Source organism: Eleutherodactylus coqui, chromosome 8, assembly GCF_035609145.1.
Source record: "Eleutherodactylus coqui strain aEleCoq1 chromosome 8, aEleCoq1.hap1, whole genome shotgun sequence".
Lineage (NCBI taxonomy): Eukaryota > Metazoa > Chordata > Amphibia > Anura > Eleutherodactylidae > Eleutherodactylus > Eleutherodactylus coqui.
In genome coordinates this window covers 136587393-136605292 of record NC_089844.1, presented here as the reverse complement: position 1 = coordinate 136605292, position 17900 = coordinate 136587393, and the positions used below count along the sequence as shown (strand labels likewise).

The 17900-nt window shown below is 47.9% G+C and overlaps 2 protein-coding genes across 2 annotated transcripts in view; one reads left to right on the top strand and one right to left on the bottom strand.

The window, feature by feature from the left end:
- LOC136577932 (dynein axonemal assembly factor 8-like) overlaps positions 1-5532 on the bottom strand; it is a 31592-nt gene extending 26060 nt beyond the window's left edge. Inside the window, exons 1-3 of the mRNA XM_066577850.1 lie at positions 5353-5532; positions 1902-2026; positions 1230-1325 (exon numbers count right to left, since the gene is read on the bottom strand). Coding sequence (XP_066433947.1) covers positions 1230-1325; positions 1902-2026; positions 5353-5362 — 231 coding nt within the window. The 5' untranslated portion in view covers positions 5363-5532. The remainder of the gene's footprint in view (positions 1-1229; positions 1326-1901; positions 2027-5352) is intronic.
- A 199-nt stretch (positions 5533-5731) lies between these two features.
- ANKS3 (ankyrin repeat and sterile alpha motif domain containing 3) overlaps positions 5732-17900 on the top strand; it is a 36149-nt gene continuing 23980 nt past the window's right edge. The window contains exon 1 of the mRNA XM_066576506.1: positions 5732-6203. The gene's annotated coding sequence lies outside the window, so the exon portion shown is untranslated. The remainder of the gene's footprint in view (positions 6204-17900) is intronic.

The window sequence follows — 17900 nt, the reverse complement described above, 5'->3', positions numbered from 1 at the left end:
TGAGAAAGAGAGAGAGAAAGAGAAAGAGAAAGAGAAGAGAAAGAGAGAGAGAAAGAGAAAGAGAAAGAGAGAAAGAGAGAAGAGAGAGAGAAAGAGAAGAGAGAAGAGAGAAAGAGAGAGAGAAAGAGAGAGAGAAAGAGAGAGAGAAAGAGAGAGAGAAAGAGAGAGAGAAAGAGAGAGAGAAAGAGAGAGAGAAAGAGAAAGAGAAAGAGAGAAAATCTTTTGGCATGAGCGGGCATGTACTCGAAAATGGCAATACTCGCTCGAGTAATTTGCTTTAGCGAGTACGCTCGCTCATCTCTAGTCACATGTCCTCCAAAATGGTACCAACGACAAGTTAAAAAAAAAAATTATGACAGTCAGAAATGGTGGCAGAAAATATAGATTTTTAAATATATATATATATTTTTTAAGTAGTACGGCAAAAAATAAAACTAGATACATTTGGCATTGTCGTACTCATACTGACCCACAGAACAAAATTACAGGTCATTTTTGCCGCAGTGTGTATGCCACAAAAACAAGACCCCACCAAAGAAGGCGCATTCTATGGACCTGCCAAAGACAGTTGAGTAGAAGGGTTCGGCTATCTCTGGCAGTCCCACTGAAATAAATGGATCGGTAGTGCGTATGTTCAACCACTGTCCCTTTCATTCTGGGAGACTCAGAACCCACGTTTTCAACATTGGTGAGGGATCTACACAGATCCGATAATGACCACCAATCATGTAACTCTTTTTGTGAAACAACCCCTTTAACAATATACATGTATTATTACATCTTAAAGGCCAGGCTATTTTTACTGATGACTTATCCTCAGCATAGGTCATCAGTAGTTGATCAGTTGAGACCCTGACCGACCAGTTAGCTGTTTAGGCACCTGCTGTCATCAGCGGAACACACAGTGTTTGGAGGACAAGCAGATAGCGCCAACCCCTGTGTAGTGGCCAGCACTGGTAATTACAGGCGCAGCTCTCACTAATTTTAATGGGAGCTGTGCTGGTCACTACACAGGGCTGTAACCTGAAACAGCAGGTACCAGAAAAGCTGATCAGTTGGGATTTCGAGTGGCTAGTGTATGGTTTATCAAGAAAAATTGCCTTGAAACCCCCTTTAAAGCTCCTCCCTCAAAAAAAAAAAAAAAAAGACAGAATACAAAGCAGCAGGTAAAAAGTATTGACAGATCCCTCTACCTTTGCACATCTGCGGCAGGTCAGGATTTCTCTCACCTTACTTATAAAGTCTTCATCCTCATCATGTGACACATCAGACATATGGCAGTCATCCCTCTGGAAGATCTCAATGTCCTCAGACTCGAGGTCAGACTGTAGAGATAGGTACAGAATCATGACCACCCTATAGAGTTCTATGTAATAAAGTGTTACGTATTAGGCCCAATGCACACGGGCGTATTTGCATTGCGGAATCCGGAGCAGGCATTCACCACCCGATTCCGCAGCAAATACTGCCCATAGACATGCTACGGAAAAATCGCTTTTCCTTGTCCACTAGTAGAAATCTGCGAGCAGAAAATCGCAGCATATTCTATTTCGGCGTGGATTCCGTGCGGACGGCTTCCAATCCGATGGAAGGCGTCCGATCCATGGCCTGTCTACAGCTATCACTGCGGACGGACGACGGAATCCGCATCATCTGTACTGAGCAAGGCTGGCTGGCACATCCGCAAGACAGATCTGGAAGGGGACGCAGGGTTCACCGGCCAGGCACCGGGTCAGATTCCGCTGCGCGATCCCGCATGCAGAATCCGACCTGACCATGTGCAATCAGCCTAACTCTGACATTATCCTACGGAAACCCAGGTTTGTTGGGCTCTGCAAACATACGTATTATTGGGGCACAGTACCTGTGTATTTACTGGAACCCTCACATAAGGTACTCACCAGAGAGTCATCAGAATCTAAGCATGGCGCTTTCACAGAAGATAGGAAGAAGCCCAACTCATAAGCTCCACGCTGGACAACGGGGGAAGTAGTCTGCTGGTTCTCACCGGAGGCCGTACTGTGAACTATAAGAAAGCACAAACCCTGGTGTAACAGAATATTATATATATAATAGGTCTGAGCACCAACCATCTTGGGACTGATGGGGGAGGACCTTCACCTATGGAAATTACATTTTATGACATGTCCATTTAATATGCCATAAAGGTCTATATTATCCTACCAAAAGTAATTGGACAGCTGAGCAAGAATCAAAAGTAGTATTTATTTCCATGTGTTACTACTTAGTGGGGCTCCTTTGGCCCTAATGATATCAGATATTCTCTGTGTTATACTTTCTACTAATGCCTCCTACACTTTAGCTGGTATTTCCCTCCATTCATCCTGCAAATCTCTGGCAAGTTCTCGCAAAGAAGATGCATTAGCGCTTTACAGTGGTTCAAGGAGTGTCATCATTGGACATCTGAACAGTGGAAGAACGTTCTGTGGAGTGATGAATTGCACTACTCCATCTTCACATCAGATGGAAGTACCGGGGTGTGGAGGATGATGGGGAACGGCTTCTCCCCAAGTGTGTTGTGCCAACAGGTAAGTACGACGGAGGCTCAGTTATGATCTGGGGATGTGTTACGTGGCATGGCCTCAGTCCGTTGGTTGTAGTAGCAAGAACCATGAACACGGACGGAGGTGTACTCTGACCTTCTGGACAATAATGTGCTGCTGACAAAGTGGTAATACTTTGGGAATGGTCGGCCATACTTCCAACAAGACAACGCACCTTGTCACATCCAATGCTGTATTGCATTGGTTTGAGGATATGGATGTTCCATGATTGGACCGGCTGACCCGACCTGAACATCTTTAGGACAAACTGGAACGTCGGGTCAGGAAATATGAAGAGCGTCAATCTTCTCGGAGAAAACTTGCCAGACGTTTGCAGGATGAATGGAGGGAAATACCAGCTGAAGTGTAACAGATGTTAGTAGAAAGTAGGCCATGGAAATAAATGCTACTTTTGATTCTTGCTCTGGTGTCCAATTGACAGTACATTAGTATAGAGTACAGCGAGAAGCCTGTATTATACTATTCGTCATGCTTCACAGCTGAAATATCCCATAGTTTTGAACTTCTGCAATGTCTATACAAAGCTTATACAGGCTCTATATAGGAATATAAAGAACTACCTGCATTCTGCTGGACGTCACCGGAAACGGTTGACACGCTTCTTGTCAGGCACCCCCCTAAGGCTGGGGTCACACGGGACGGAATTCCAGCGGAATTCTCACGGAATGGCCGCACCGAAAAAACACGAGAATTCCGCTAGAAAAGCGCAGCTTCAAAACCTGCAGCCTTTAGCCGTGGGTTTTGGAGCGGTTTTGCCGGCGGCTTTCTGCTGCGGGTTTCTCTCCCCATAGAGAGGAGAGAGGCTGCTGCAGAAACAATAAAAGAATTGACATACTGCGTATTTGTTTTCTGTGCCGCATGTCCGTTTCCACGCAGCTTGGCCGTAACAGATTGGCAACAGCATGTGGACGAGATTTTTGCACAATCTCGTCCACTTTGCTCACTTATCCCAGGATTAGGAGCAGTGGGCGGAATTGCCGCATGGAAATTCTGTGGCAATTCCATCCTGTGTGAACCCAGCCTAACAGTATAGCTGATATCCTCTAATGCAGGCCACAGGTTTTCAGATTACTTTATTGAGCTTCAACAAGCTCTGTGTAAACAATGAAGAAATAGGCAAAGCTGATCTATATTCTTCACAGCTGAAATCTAATAGAGAGTACAGCTCTAGAGTATAATACAGGATGTAACTCAGGATCAGTACAGGATAAGTCATGTATGTACACAGTAACTCCACCAGCAGAATAGTGAGTGCAGCTCTGGAGTATAATAGAGGATGTAACTCAGGATCAGTACAGGATAAGTAATGTATGTACACAGTGACTCCACCAGCAGAATAGTGAGTGCAGCTCTGGAGTATAATAGAGGATGTAACTCAGGATCAGTACAGGATAAGTCATGTATGTACACAGTAACTCCACCAGCAGAATAGTGAGTGCAGCTCTGGAGTATATTAGAGGATGTAACTCAGGATCAGTACAGGATAAGTAATGTATGTACACAGGGACTCCACCAGCAGAATAGTGAGTGCAGCTCTGGGGTATAATACAGGATGTAACTCCGGATCAGTACAGGATAAGTAATGTATGTACACAGTGACTCCACCAGCAGAATAGTGAGTGCAGCTCTGGAGTATAATACAGGATGTAACTCAGGATCAGTACAGGATAAGTAATGTATGTACACAGTGACTCCACCAGCAGAATAGTGAGTGCAGTTCTGCAGTATAATACAAGATGTAACTCAGGATCAGTACAGGATAAGTAATGTATGTACATAGTGACTCCTCCAGCAGAATAGTGAGTGCAGCTCTGGAGTATAATGCTGGATATAACTCAGGATCAGTACAGGATAAGTAATGTATGTACACAGTAACTCCACCAGCAGAATAGTGAGTGCAGCTCTGGAGTATAATAGAGGATGTAACTCAGGATCAGTACAGGATAAGTAATGTATGTACACAGTAACTCCACCCGCAGAATAGTGAGTGCAGTTCTGCAGTATAATACAAGATGTAACTCAGGATCAGTACAGGGTAAGTGATGTATGTACACAGTGACTCCACTAGCAGAATAGTGAGTGCAGCTCTGGAGTATAATACAGGATGTAACTCAGGATCAGTACAGGATAAGTAATGTATGTACACAGTGACTCCACCAGCAGAATAGTGAGTGCAGCTCTGGGGTATAATACAGGATGTAACTCAGGATCAGTACAGGATAAGTAGTGTATGTATACAGTGACTCCATCAGCAGAATAGTGAGTGCAGCTCTGGAGTATAATACAAGATGTAACTCAGGATCAGTACAGGATAAGTAATGTGTGTACACAGTGACTCCACCCGCAGAATAGTGAGTGCAGCTCTGCAGTATAATACAAGATGTAACTCAGGATCAGTACAGGATAAGTAATGTGTGTACACAGTGACTCCACCCGCAGAATAGTGAGTGCAGCTCTGCAGTATAATACAAGATGTAACTCAGGATCAGTACAGGATAAGTAATGTATGTAACACAGCGACTCCACCAGCAGAATAGTGAGTGCAGCTCTGAAGTATAATACAGGATGTAACTCAGGATCAGTACAGGATAAGTCATGTATGTACACAGTGACTCCAGCAGCAGAATAGTGAGTGCAGCTCTGGAGTATAATACAGAATGTAACTCAGTATCTTTACACAGCCTTACACCATATACATGAGTATATAATAGCAGATCCTGACTATAAACTATGGTCACATATTCACCATGCACTCCTTTCCGCGTACCTGTTTCCATGGCAACCCTGTCTACAGCCACAGTCTACTCGCGGGCCGGCTGCTGTAAACAGACGTCTCCAGTATGAAGTCCCTGTATCCCGGCAGCTTCGCCTACAACTCCGTGCACATTAAAACTAACGTTCACCGGCTGTCACTTAACGCGTTCCTTCAAGCCGCCGGGCATACACTCCGCCCACTTCAGAAAAACCACGCCCACCTGCTCAATTACTACAGGTGTAGGAGAACACCGCTCCTGCGTTCATCTTAGTGGGTGGAGCTGCCCACTGGTAAACCACGCCCATCAGCTGTTCTAGACCGCTTCACCAATCAGCAGCGTCCATTCTATAGTCACGCTTATAACGTTCTTTCGCGTCTACCACTTTCCTCTGGTCACCGAGGCAACCAGTTCCAAGTTCCGCTTCTCCAGGTCCTAGACGATAGCTAAGACCAAGCCTGCAAGCAACTGCGTGGAACGGGCCAGCTCACTACTAAGAGCCACAAAGAGGGCCAATAATATAAATACAACCATTGCCGTGACTGTATGACCATATCATGTTATGTCTATCACGGAGACCTGTGGAACTATAGCTCCTCTGTGTACGGCAGACAGGACCTAGTGCGGCTCTATGCTATTGGTCGACTCAACAGGCGACCTTCATAAATCTGGAATTGGATTGGAGAAAACTCTTGTCAGTCAACAGAAGGGCGGGCATGCCGCAAAGCACGTTGGGATATGTAGTTGTCAGAAAACTGCAGATTAGAAGTTACTGACTAAAAGAGAACTACAGATTCCAGAATCCTGCACGGGAAGAGGTCCACCAGCTGGGAGGCTAAAGTCTGTGCCCGGTGAGCCAAGAAAGGTAAAAATCTGTGTATTAGGAGGAGAGGAGAGCTGAAGTGAAGTCTGGGTCCTGATGTCTGTGTATTAGGAGGAGGAGGAGGAGGTGAGGTGAGGTCTGGGTCCCGAGCTCTGTGTATTAGGAGGAGAGGTGAGGTCTGGGTCCCGAGGTCTGTGTATTAGGAGGAGAGGTGAGGTCTGGGTCCCGAGGTCTGTGTATTAGGAGGAGAGGTGAGGTCTGGGTCCCGAGGTCTGTGTATTAGGAGGAGAGGTGAGGTCTGGGTCCCGAGGTCTGTGTATTAGGAGGAGAGGTGAGGTCTGGGTCCCGAGGTCTGTGTATTAGGAGGAGAGGTGAGGTCTGGGTCCCGAGGTCTGTGTATTAGGACGAGAGGTGAGGTCTGGGTCCCGAGCTCTGTGTATTAGGACGAGAGGTGAGGTCTGGGTCCCGAGCTCTGTGTATTAGGACGAGAGGTGAGGTCTGGGTCCCGAGCTCTGTGTATTAGGACGAGAGGTGAGGTCTGGGTCCCCAGCTCTGTGTATTAGGACGAGAGGTGAGGTCTGGGTCCCCAGCTCTGTGTATTAGGACGTGAGGTGAGGTCTGGGTCCCGAGCTCTGTGTATTAGGACGAGAGGTGAGGTCTGGGTCCCGAGCTCTGTGTATTAGGACGAGAGGTGAGGTCTGGGTCCCGAGCTCTGTGTATTAGGACGAGAGGTGAGGTCTGGGTCCCGAGCTCTGTGTATTAGGACGAGAGGTGAGGTCTGGGTCCCGAACTCTGTGTATTAGGACGAGAGGTGAGGTCTGGGTCCCGAGCTCTGTGTATTAGGACGAGAGGTGAGGTGAGGTCTGGGTCCCGAGCTCTGTGTATTAGGACGAGAGGTGAGGTGAGGTCTGGGTCCCGAGCTCTGTGTATTAGGACGAGAGGTGAGGTGAGGTCTGGGTCCCCAGCTCTGTGTATTAGGACGTGAGGTGAGGTCTGGGTCCCCAGCTCTGTGTATTAGGACGTGAGGTGAGGTCTGGGTCCCCAGCTCTGTGTATTAGGACGTGAGGTGAGGTCTGGGTCCCCAGCTCTGTGTATTAGGACGTGAGGTGAGGTCTGGGTCCCCAGCTCTGTGTATTAGGACGAGAGGTGAGGTCTGGGTCCCCAGCTCTGTGTATTAGGACGAGAGGTGAGGTCTGGGTCCCCAGCTCTGTGTATTAGGACGAGAGGTGAGGTCTGGGTCCCCAGCTCTGTGTATTAGGACGAGAGGTGAGGTCTGGGTCCCCAGCTCTGTGTATTAGGACGAGAGGTGAGGTCTGGGTCCCCAGCTCTGTGTATTAGGACGAGAGGTGAGGTCTGGGTCCCCAGCTCTGTGTATTAGGACGAGAGGTGAGGTCTGGGTCCCCAGCTCTGTGTATTAGGACGAGAGGTGAGGTCTGGGTCCCCAGCTCTGTGTATTAGGACGAGAGGTGAGGTCTGGGTCCCCAGCTCTGTGTATTAGGACGAGAGGTGAGGTCTGGGTCCCCAGCTCTGTGTATTAGGACGAGAGGTGAGGTCTGGGTCCCCAGCTCTGTGTATTAGGACGAGAGGTGAGGTCTGGGTCCCCAGCTCTGTGTATTAGGACGAGAGGTGAGGTCTGGGTCCCCAGCTCTGTGTATTAGGACGAGAGGTGAGGTCTGGGTCCCGAACTCTGTGTATTAGGACGAGAGGTGAGGTCTGGGTCCCGAGCTCTGTGTATTAGGACGAGAGGTGAGGTGAGGTCTGGGTCCCCAGCTCTGTGTATTAGGACGTGAGGTGAGGTCTGGGTCCCCAGCTCTGTGTATTAGGACGTGAGGTGAGGTCTGGGTCCCCAGCTCTGTGTATTAGGACGTGAGGTGAGGTCTGGGTCCCCAGCTCTGTGTATTAGGACATGAGGTGAGGTCTGGGTCCCCAGCTCTGTGTATTAGGACGTGAGGTGAGGTCTGGGTCCCCAGCTCTGTGTATTAGGACGAGAGGTGAGGTCTGGGTCCCCAGCTCTGTGTATTAGGACGAGAGGTGAGGTCTGGGTCCCCAGCTCTGTGTATTAGGACGAGAGGTGAGGTGAGGTCTGGGTCCCCAGCTCTGTGTATTAGGACGAGAGGTGAGGTGAGGTCTGGGTCCCCAGCTCTGTGTATTAGGACGAGAGGTGAGGTGAGGTCTGGGTCCCCAGCTCTGTGTATTAGGACGAGAGGTGAGGTGAGGTCTGGGTCCCCAGCTCTGTGTATTAGGACGAGAGGTGAGGTGAGGTCTGGGTCCCCAGCTCTGTGTATTAGGACGAGAGGTGAGGTGAGGTCTGGGTCCCCAGCTCTGTGTATTAGGACGAGAGGTGAGGTGAGGTCTGGGTCCCCAGCTCTGTGTATTAGGACGAGAGCTGAGGTGAGGTCTGGGTCCCCAGCTCTGTGTATTAGGAGGTGAGGTGAGGTCTGGGTCCCCAGCTCTGTGTATTAGGACGAGAGGTGAGGTCTGGGTCCCCAGCTCTGTGTATTAGGACGAGAGGTGAGGTCTGGGTCCCCAGCTCTGTGTATTAGGACGAGAGGTGAGGTCTGGGTCCCCAGCTCTGTGTATTAGGACGAGAGGTGAGGTCTGGGTCCCCAGCTCTGTGTATTAGGACGTGACGTGAGGTGAGGTCTGGGTCCCCAGCTCTGTGTATTAGGACGAGAGGTGAGGTCTGGGTCCCCAGCTCTGTGTATTAGGACGAGAGGTGAGGTGAGGTCTGGGTCCCCAGCTCTGTGTATTAGGACGAGAGGTGAGGTGAGGTCTGGGTCCCCAGCTCTGTGTATTAGGACGAGAGGTGAGGTGAGGTCTGGGTCCCCAGCTCTGTGTATTAGGACGAGAGGTGAGGTGAGGTCTGGGTCCCCAGCTCTGTGTATTAGGACGAGAGGTGAGGTGAGGTCTGGGTCCCCAGCTCTGTGTATTAGGACGAGAGGTGAGGTGAGGTCTGGGTCCCCAGCTCTGTGTATTAGGACGAGAGGTGAGGTGAGGTCTGGGTCCCCAGCTCTGTGTATTAGGACGAGAGCTGAGGTGAGGTCTGGGTCCCCAGCTCTGTGTATTAGGAGGTGAGGTGAGGTCTGGGTCCCCAGCTCTGTGTATTAGGACGAGAGGTGAGGTCTGGGTCCCCAGCTCTGTGTATTAGGACGAGAGGTGAGGTCTGGGTCCCCAGCTCTGTGTATTAGGACGAGAGGTGAGGTCTGGGTCCCCAGCTCTGTGTATTAGGACGAGAGGTGAGGTCTGGGTCCCCAGCTCTGTGTATTAGGACGTGACGTGAGGTGAGGTCTGGGTCCCCAGCTCTGTGTATTAGGACGTGAGGTGAGGTCTGGGTCCCCAGCTCTGTGTATTAGGACGAGAGGTGAGGTGAGGTCTGGGTCCCCAGCTCTGTGTATTAGGACGAGAGGTGAGGTGAGGTCTGGGTCCCCAGCTCTGTGTATTAGGACGAGAGGTGAGGTGAGGTCTGGGTCCCCAGCTCTGTGTATTAGGACGAGAGGTGAGGTGAGGTCTGGGTCCCCAGCTCTGTGTATTAGGACGAGAGGTGAGGTGAGGTCTGGGTCCCCAGCTCTGTGTATTAGGACGAGAGGTGAGGTCTGGGTCCCCAGCTCTGTGTATTAGGACGAGAGGTGAGGTGAGGTGAGGTCTGGGTCCCCAGCTCTGTGTATTAGGACGAGAGGTGAGGTGAGGTGAGGTCTGGGTCCCCAGCTCTGTGTATTAGGACGAGAGGTGAGGTGAGGTGAGGTGAGGTCTGGGTCCCCAGCTCTGTGTATTAGGACGAGAGGTGAGGTGAGGACTGCGTCCCCAGCTCTGTGTATTAGGACGAGAGGTGAGGTGAGGGCTGCGTCCCCGGCCACATTCATAGGTTGGAGCTGATTTCTGGGGGTCTCAGCAGGGGGACATTTTTCGATCAGTTGATTTTCAGTGGGCCCTTCTAACATTTTGACTATGGTCGAAGTGCAGTACCCCAGAGGAGTACTCCGGACACCTGAAGGGTTAAGTGATGGCTTGTCATGGTGGCACTTACCAGGCTCTGGTACCTGAGAGATGACACGCTGCCAAGGCCAGAGTGTACCTGCAGACCTCCAAAGCCACCCCTAGTATAGGGAATGCCAATAAACAGGAGGATGGGGGTAGTAGTTATCACGGATGACGCCATCGTTCCTACACAGCGGAGAATAATCAGACACTAGTTTTCTAGCATCTCGGGTTCCTAGGAACCGTTAGGGCCCGGTATGAACTTTACTTGAAATCACTTAAAGCAAGCAATTATTCCACGGCAACTTAGGTACAATCTTCAAACTGCAGGTAAGAAGAGAGATCAGAGGTCAGGGAGGATACACAGGATGACACCGGTCCTACGGTCCACGTTATCTGTACGGTATCACTCCTGGACAGGGAGCACTCCGGAGGAGGAAGGGGGTAGGATCACTCCAGACACCCTGGCAGCAATTAATTTGACTTTCAGTATTTGCACCCTGCACTTGGAGACGCGTGGGTGTGATTTGCTAGCGTACTTCTATGCGGGGATCCTGCCTTTGGACAGCCGCGTAGGAAATTAAAAAAGCGGAAGAATTGACTAGTACCTCTGCACTGGCCTTGTCAGGGAAAGTGATTACTTACAAAGGCTTGCTCTCTGATCTGGGGCTCACTCCACTCACATCCAGAGTACAGTCGCTACAGGATATCTCTCCTCCTCCATCTTCACCACAAGGAAGCTGAAGGTGCTTCCATGTGGCTCTGAATTCGGTGGCACTCTGGTAGCAGACAAGATGGAAGACCCTTTCCCGCTCTCAGGCACTCCTATTTATACCTTCACACATACCACATGACATGACAGACTGATACATCTGCATACGGGCAGTGATTTTATGAAGTTAACCTCTGAAGCGCTGCAGCTGTGCAACACACATACTGGATATGACAAGACAGGCTTGCACAATGCATCTACATGAGACAAACATGTATGACCTTTGTGGAGGAGACCAGGACAATGTACTGGGCCACTACAGAAGCAGAGACCCCTTTTAGCACAGTTGTTGTGCTAGATCATATTTCCTCCAGCAGGCTTCGAGGTATTTCTGTAGCTTCCAAATTGTATAGTGTGCGCACATCAACAACCAGATCAGACACAAATGCTGGTCTAAAACTGGGAGAGTCTCTACAATGTGTAGAGCCTCAGGCTTTTTATTATAACACATAACACCTGCCCTTTAATGGGCGTGCAACAGATTACATCAGTAACATATAAGACTCTCATTTGTCGGATCATATAGAATCTCCCCCCCCCCCCTCTCTGCCCACCCTTCCTCAAGTCCAATGTAGCTTGGACCTTGTCCTAGCTGAAGGAATTTCTGCGTACGTGACAATTCATTGTTTAAATAACTTCAGTGTGGGGGGTGGAAGAGGGCTAGGAAGACACTCAGTATTGAATACAGGTATACGTATAACACTATGACCTTTAACTCTTAGAGGCTGCTTGTGCAACTTTATGTACTCGGCTAACATTACACCACACATCTTTCACCATGCCATTGTCCAACAAATACCATGATGAGATTGTGTGGCCATTAACCTCCACAAAGTTAAAAGTCATTGCAATAGCATAATACATTTGGTTTATACAAATCAATAGACATTTTACACTGACTAATCATCATGTCTATCACAATCCCCCCTTAAAATGTCTATCCTCTAACTCTTCCCGTCAAATTTTCACAGTTCTCTGCGTGTGAGCCTATAATCGGAGCGCGCTTAAGGTTCGTTTTAGAGTCTTCAAGGGGGTGTAGGACTTGTCCACTCCTTCTGGGGATGCATCCAGCGAACTCATTGTGGGAGTAGCTTTTCCAGCATCTGTTTCACAGGTCTCTCTGACACAGGGGATAACACAGCAGACTAGAACAGAAAAGGTAATCATCAGTTCACATACAACAGCGACGCCCGTCTGTGCCAGGATCCTTTACCACCCACTCATCCATGGCGAGTGCTGGTCCCAAAAGTTAGCTCTTTTTAGTTAGTGCGGTCAGCTTCTTAATGGCAACTGCGTCTTTACCCACGGGTCACGTGTCGCCTGGAATGTAGGTACAAGTCTCCCCTATCATCTTACAGACACTCCTCTTTTTAGCCAAAATCATATCTAAGGCCATTCTATTTTGAAAAGTCATAGTCGAGGTAGGTCCTATTGGTCGACTAGTCCCTATAAGGCGTCTCTAGTATAATTTATAAACCACTGCTAATTATAATAAACATAATTAATCCAGTCAACATTTATTTACCCTAATGATCAGGAAAATGGACTCGAATCTAGCTTTAACTTGGTCTCTAATTTTTAAAACTCGTCAGGTACCCCCCCTTGGCTGACCTATGACGTCAATGTACACGTGTAGATCAAAACTACCACCAGGGGTCTCTCTTCTCGCTCTAGTATAATGTTACAATACTAGTAGTGTGCACAGGTACGCACGGCCTGGGACTCCCTAATCTTCACCCACACCAATGTCCCTCCTGGAGATAGTCCTAATGGTGAACACGTCCAGGCCGCCTCACCCTGACCCTACACTACCTAGTGACAAGACTGGAAGGAACCGCCGTACCTATGCGGAAAACAAGGATAGACCAACATGACAGGATAACCACAAAACACAGACTGAGTTGGATCGAGATAAATTAACTATTGGGGGTAAACCTCATTATCCTCAATGCTGTCTGACAGGATGTGGAGGGGCATAAGGGCTTTACTAAGGCACACTCCCCTGTCCAATTACCCTCCAGGCGGGTCCTCTACCTCATGTCACTACAAAGCCAGTAAACGTCTCCTAAGGACTGAACCTGATTCTGCATCCATTCCCCTCCTATCGTACCGTAGGAGGAGCAATACCCGTTGGTGAGTTCCCCAAAACTCTCCCTCCACCCTGCCTATTTGCCTGGCAGGTGTAGTTTCCAGGGTAGTCAGTAATACTCTCTCCGGTGCAAACACTTAAGTAGTTATAGAGTATTGCTTCTTCCATTTCCCACGGACAGTGTAATTAGCGGAAATGTTCGTGAAGAGACTAATAAACCACTCTTCAGCATCTACCGGGAGATTAAGGGGGACCATCCCCGAGTGTAGTCGGGCACTACCGCACACGCAACAGTTAGACTTGTTGCTCCTGTTAGCATTGTACCTCATCAACTCCAACCAGAGATTCTGGTCAGAGTAGCCAGTCGCTACTGTCAAGGTGTCCTCAAAGGTAGGGTCGGCTATGATCATCATGTTCGTCAAGGTCTTTATCTTACGGCGGAGGGGGTTAATTATGGGCACGGGACTAAGTGAAGGCTTCCATTCGGGTGCATCTACCATATCCCTTATTTTAAACTTCCCTAAGGGATCTGTCCTCCCGTACCGGTATGTCCCCAGACTGTAAGTCCCCCCCGTCCCCCGGGCTTGGATCTCCCATGGTTAGTGTAAAAAACGCATTAAAACCAAGCAGCATACTAAGTTCAGCCTTCCAATACCTGCTGTCCTTATTATTCTCAAGGAGGGTTATACGACTAATTAGGGATTTCCCGCTCTTGTCTTTCTTATTTAAGGCACTTCGCGGTTTATAGGACCAGTCTATTCCTGTGTTACATCCCACTAATCCCCAATAATGGCAGTCTTCTCCCCAGACATTATCAGTGGCGCGAACATATTGTATTCCCCGGGTATATAAGTCATATAACCAGCTGGACCGAGCTAAATCTGGCCTGCGGTGGGATCTTGCGCCTAGACACGGGACCACAGTACAATAGTCGAAGGAATATGCGGCTACTTGAGCATTGGACGAGCTATACCAGAAGGTAACCATACCCACATATTCTTCCGACTAAGGATTCCAGCTGCCACCCTCCTCTCTCACTAGCCCTAACCAGAGTAATGTCTTTGGCACAACTAAGACTGGTCTCCCGGATCTGAAGCTTTCTTACAGTATGAAGCATGGATCCATGTAAGTCTTTCGGCTAGTTTCACAGCTGTGGCAGTAGTCAGAAGCACCTGGTAGGGGCCATAAAATCGGGGCTCAAGAGGGTGCTTCCTGAGGAACTTCGTGACGCACACCTAATCCCCAGGCTGCAAGATATGTGTCCCAGTGTCTGCCTCTGAGTCTGGAAGAGAACACCTGTACATAGGCTTTGGTTAGTTCTTTAACAACGGAAATCACATACTTAGTCAACACATCAGATTGTAACTGTAACTACTGAGGATAGTAACGACCTAGCCTTGGGGCTAGCCCAAACAATCTCGTAGGGAGATAATGCATGATCCCCCCCCCCCCCCCCCCCCCCCCCTGGGTTCATATCTAACACTGAATAGGGCTATTGGATGACAGTCTTTCCAAAGTGGCGTCATTTTTAAGTATCTTACTTTTTAGCGTGCCACTACGTCTCTCCACCTTTCCACTACTCTAAAAGTGGTAGAGTATGTAAAAGGCCTGGGATACACCCAGAGCAGACATGACATGTTACATTCACCTGCAAAGTTTATACCTCTGTCTGACTCTGAATCTCTTCTGGTACCCCATATTCACAGTCTACCTCGTTCATGAGCTTCTTTGCGGTTACCTATGTTTGCCTTGCTAACAGGGTCGGCCTTCAACCTGCAAAGACATCAACAACAACAAGCACGTATTCATACTTCCCAACAAGTGGGAGCTGAACGTAGTCAATTTGCAATCCCTGAAATGGGTAGAGTGGTCCCGGCAAGTGTGATGTGGCAAATTTACTTCTGCCCTTTCTCACCTATGGCATAGATCATGCTAAACTGGACAAATGATGCAGCAGATACAGAGAACCCAGTAGTCGCCCATCCTCTTTCAAGCGTCGTCGTCATTGCTGCTTTACTAGGTGGGTCTTTCCGTCCATCAGCTGGGCCATCATGGGATACAGGAACTGTGGTGGGCAAGTGCTGTTGACTGTTCACCATACACGGTCCTGTTTCTGCTGCTCCCATATTAGTCCATTTATTCTTTCCTTCCTTGCTGGCTTGTAACTGTAAAAGTCTTTAGCATATCAAAGTCCACGTTTTTGTCAATGTCCAAAGTTTTTACCACTGACTCATGCTGTCAGTATCTTTCTTCTTTCTTCCACGGCTTGAGGGCCGCTGCCTTTGCTGCGCTGTTGGCGAGGGTGTCGTCTCTCGCTTCTCCAGTGTAGGAATCTGTGCGAACTCTCAGCTTTGTCAGGTAGAAGTAGGGCCTCCATAAGACTCTGCACCGCTGCAACATTCTCAATTGGTTGTCCTGCTAAGGTAAAAACTGTCTGGCCTTCCATATTGGGCCGTAATCATGAGCTATGCCAAATGCATACCAGGAGTCAGTGTAAAGGGTTGCCGTCTTACCTCTCGCCACTCTACTCGCCTCAGTGAGGGCCTTCAGTTCCGCTTCTTGTGCTAAGACATGCGGAGGCAGAGCTTCTGCTTCTAGGACATCTTGTTGTGTGACCACTGCATATCCGATGTGGAGTCATCAATCCTCACCCTAGTACCATCTGCAAAAAGCTCAACATATGCATTATCAACAGAGGTTCCGGTAACTGTTTGCATACCTGCAGTTTCTTACTGTATTAGTACTAAATAATCGTGTTGATGTTCTATTTCACATGGCTCGGAATCTTGTAGCACAAAATCATTTATTTCCTTTTCATCTTATTTCATTTATTTATTATTTTTTAAACTCAATAGCTGATCTACAACACCTAGATCATCTATGACCCAGATCACCTATGCCTCCCCCCCCCCCCCCTTTTTGAACCGGAATACTCAATGGAAAAAAGAGTAATTGCGTTCAAACTAGTACAAGTTGAAAAAGGAAACCAAGAGGCACAAAAACAAGCACTTTGTACGTCAAGGTGACATTGTATGCAGCGAAGTCTGAGCGAAAATATCCTTTAGATTTTTTTTTTTTTCTCCATGTCGCAGTTAGCATTTTTTAACACAAGGGGGCGCAACACAAGTAAAATTTACGTCACCCAGTGTAATAGTATTTCAAGGAATGTCCAGCGTTTAACTTTCACTCTCCTGTCGGAATATAATTATAGCTTCAGTGTAGACTGACACTAGAATATACAAAAGACTTAAGGAAAAAACTAAAGAATACGGATGAATTAACATCCTACTCTGGGCAATTTAATCCCTCTTTCTCACATAAAAAGTAAAATTACTTCATCAAATTGCGTGAAAAAGTTTGCTGGGTGACTATAGGGAAATTATTCCATCTGTAGGAGCCTTTCGTAACATCATCTGTCTGAACATCCATTGGAGAAGCAGGCAGTGGAAAACAGAGCCCCTGGGAACATGAGAGAGCGTCCCCTGTCATGAATTCCTGGCCTCTGTCCCCCATGCATCAACTCCAATCTTCCATGCACTATAAACCAGCTTAGTCATCTACTATGTCCCAAGCTGCATCTTCACAAAGGTTTGTTTCCCTGAACCTATCACACATCCAAAGTGGCCACATCTTGGAGTGTAACAAGGTCCGGTCAAACAAAACCTTACTTCAGACAATCATGAGGTTAGCACTGGATACAGTGGCATTAGGGAATGTAGGCCTCCCAAGTGCAGCAAAATGGCTGCCAGAAGCAGAAAGGGGCAGGGCTACAAGTTTCCCAGGTGAGGCAAGATGGCTGCTGGAGGAAGGGGCGGGGCTTAGTCCTATCCCGGATTGGAATGGCCGGAAGTAACATCACACACCCTGAAAGTGAGCACGTGGGGGGGGGGGGGGGGGGGAAGTAACTTCAGGGTGGGGGCAGGGCTCACCACATTTGCTGCAGAGTCACACTATGTGGGGTTTTAAACATTGCAAGTGCGGCCGCCATTACAGGGAGGGGCTGTAGTCAACACAAAGGCATTACATTGTTCATAAGCAATACACATCCCCCACTACACGGTTTCCCCTCTTGAATCTCTTTCCTACATTATACCACCTCCTAGAACACCTTTCTTTCTGCTGGGCTTCCTGCTCATCTTCTGAAAACTTTCTACAGTCTATCTTACCATACTCATTTCTTTTCTTTCTGCTTATCTGTCCATAACCTGACATTTCTTTCTGCAACTTTTCCTGATCCTTTTCTTTGTAAAACGTTTCTACATGTTTTGCATATTCCGAAACATCCTGCACTGATCCCTCATTCTATTCTGCCTGCTTATTCTATCCTATTTGAACTTTCTACACACAGTAAAACTCCTTTACTAAATTCCACCTCTTATATCCCTCGTATATCACAATGCACATTAACACTACAAAACACAAGACAAAAGGAACAGAAGGGTTAATTGGGAAATGCTTTCAGTGGCTTAACTTCAGTCCACTCTCTTATCAGTAACCCTTCCCCAATAATAAACACTGTACATTAATTCTATAATACCGAACAGACGGGATTACTGGAGAATACCCACAACGGCTCAAGGTACACTACCGTTCAAAAGTTTGGGGTCACCCAAACAATTTTGTGTTTTCCATGAAAAGTCACACTTATTCACCACCATGCGTTGTGAAATGAATAGAAAATAGAGTCAAGACATTGACAAGGTTAGAAATAATGATTTTTATTTGAAATAACATTGTTTTTACATCAAACTTTGCTTTCGTCAAAGAATCCTCCTTTTGCAGCAATTCCAGCATTGCACACCTTTGACATTCTAGCTGTTAATTTGTTGAGGTAAGCTTGTGAAATTGCACCCCACGCTTCTAGAAGCCTCTCCCACAAGTTGGATTGGTTGGATGGGCACTT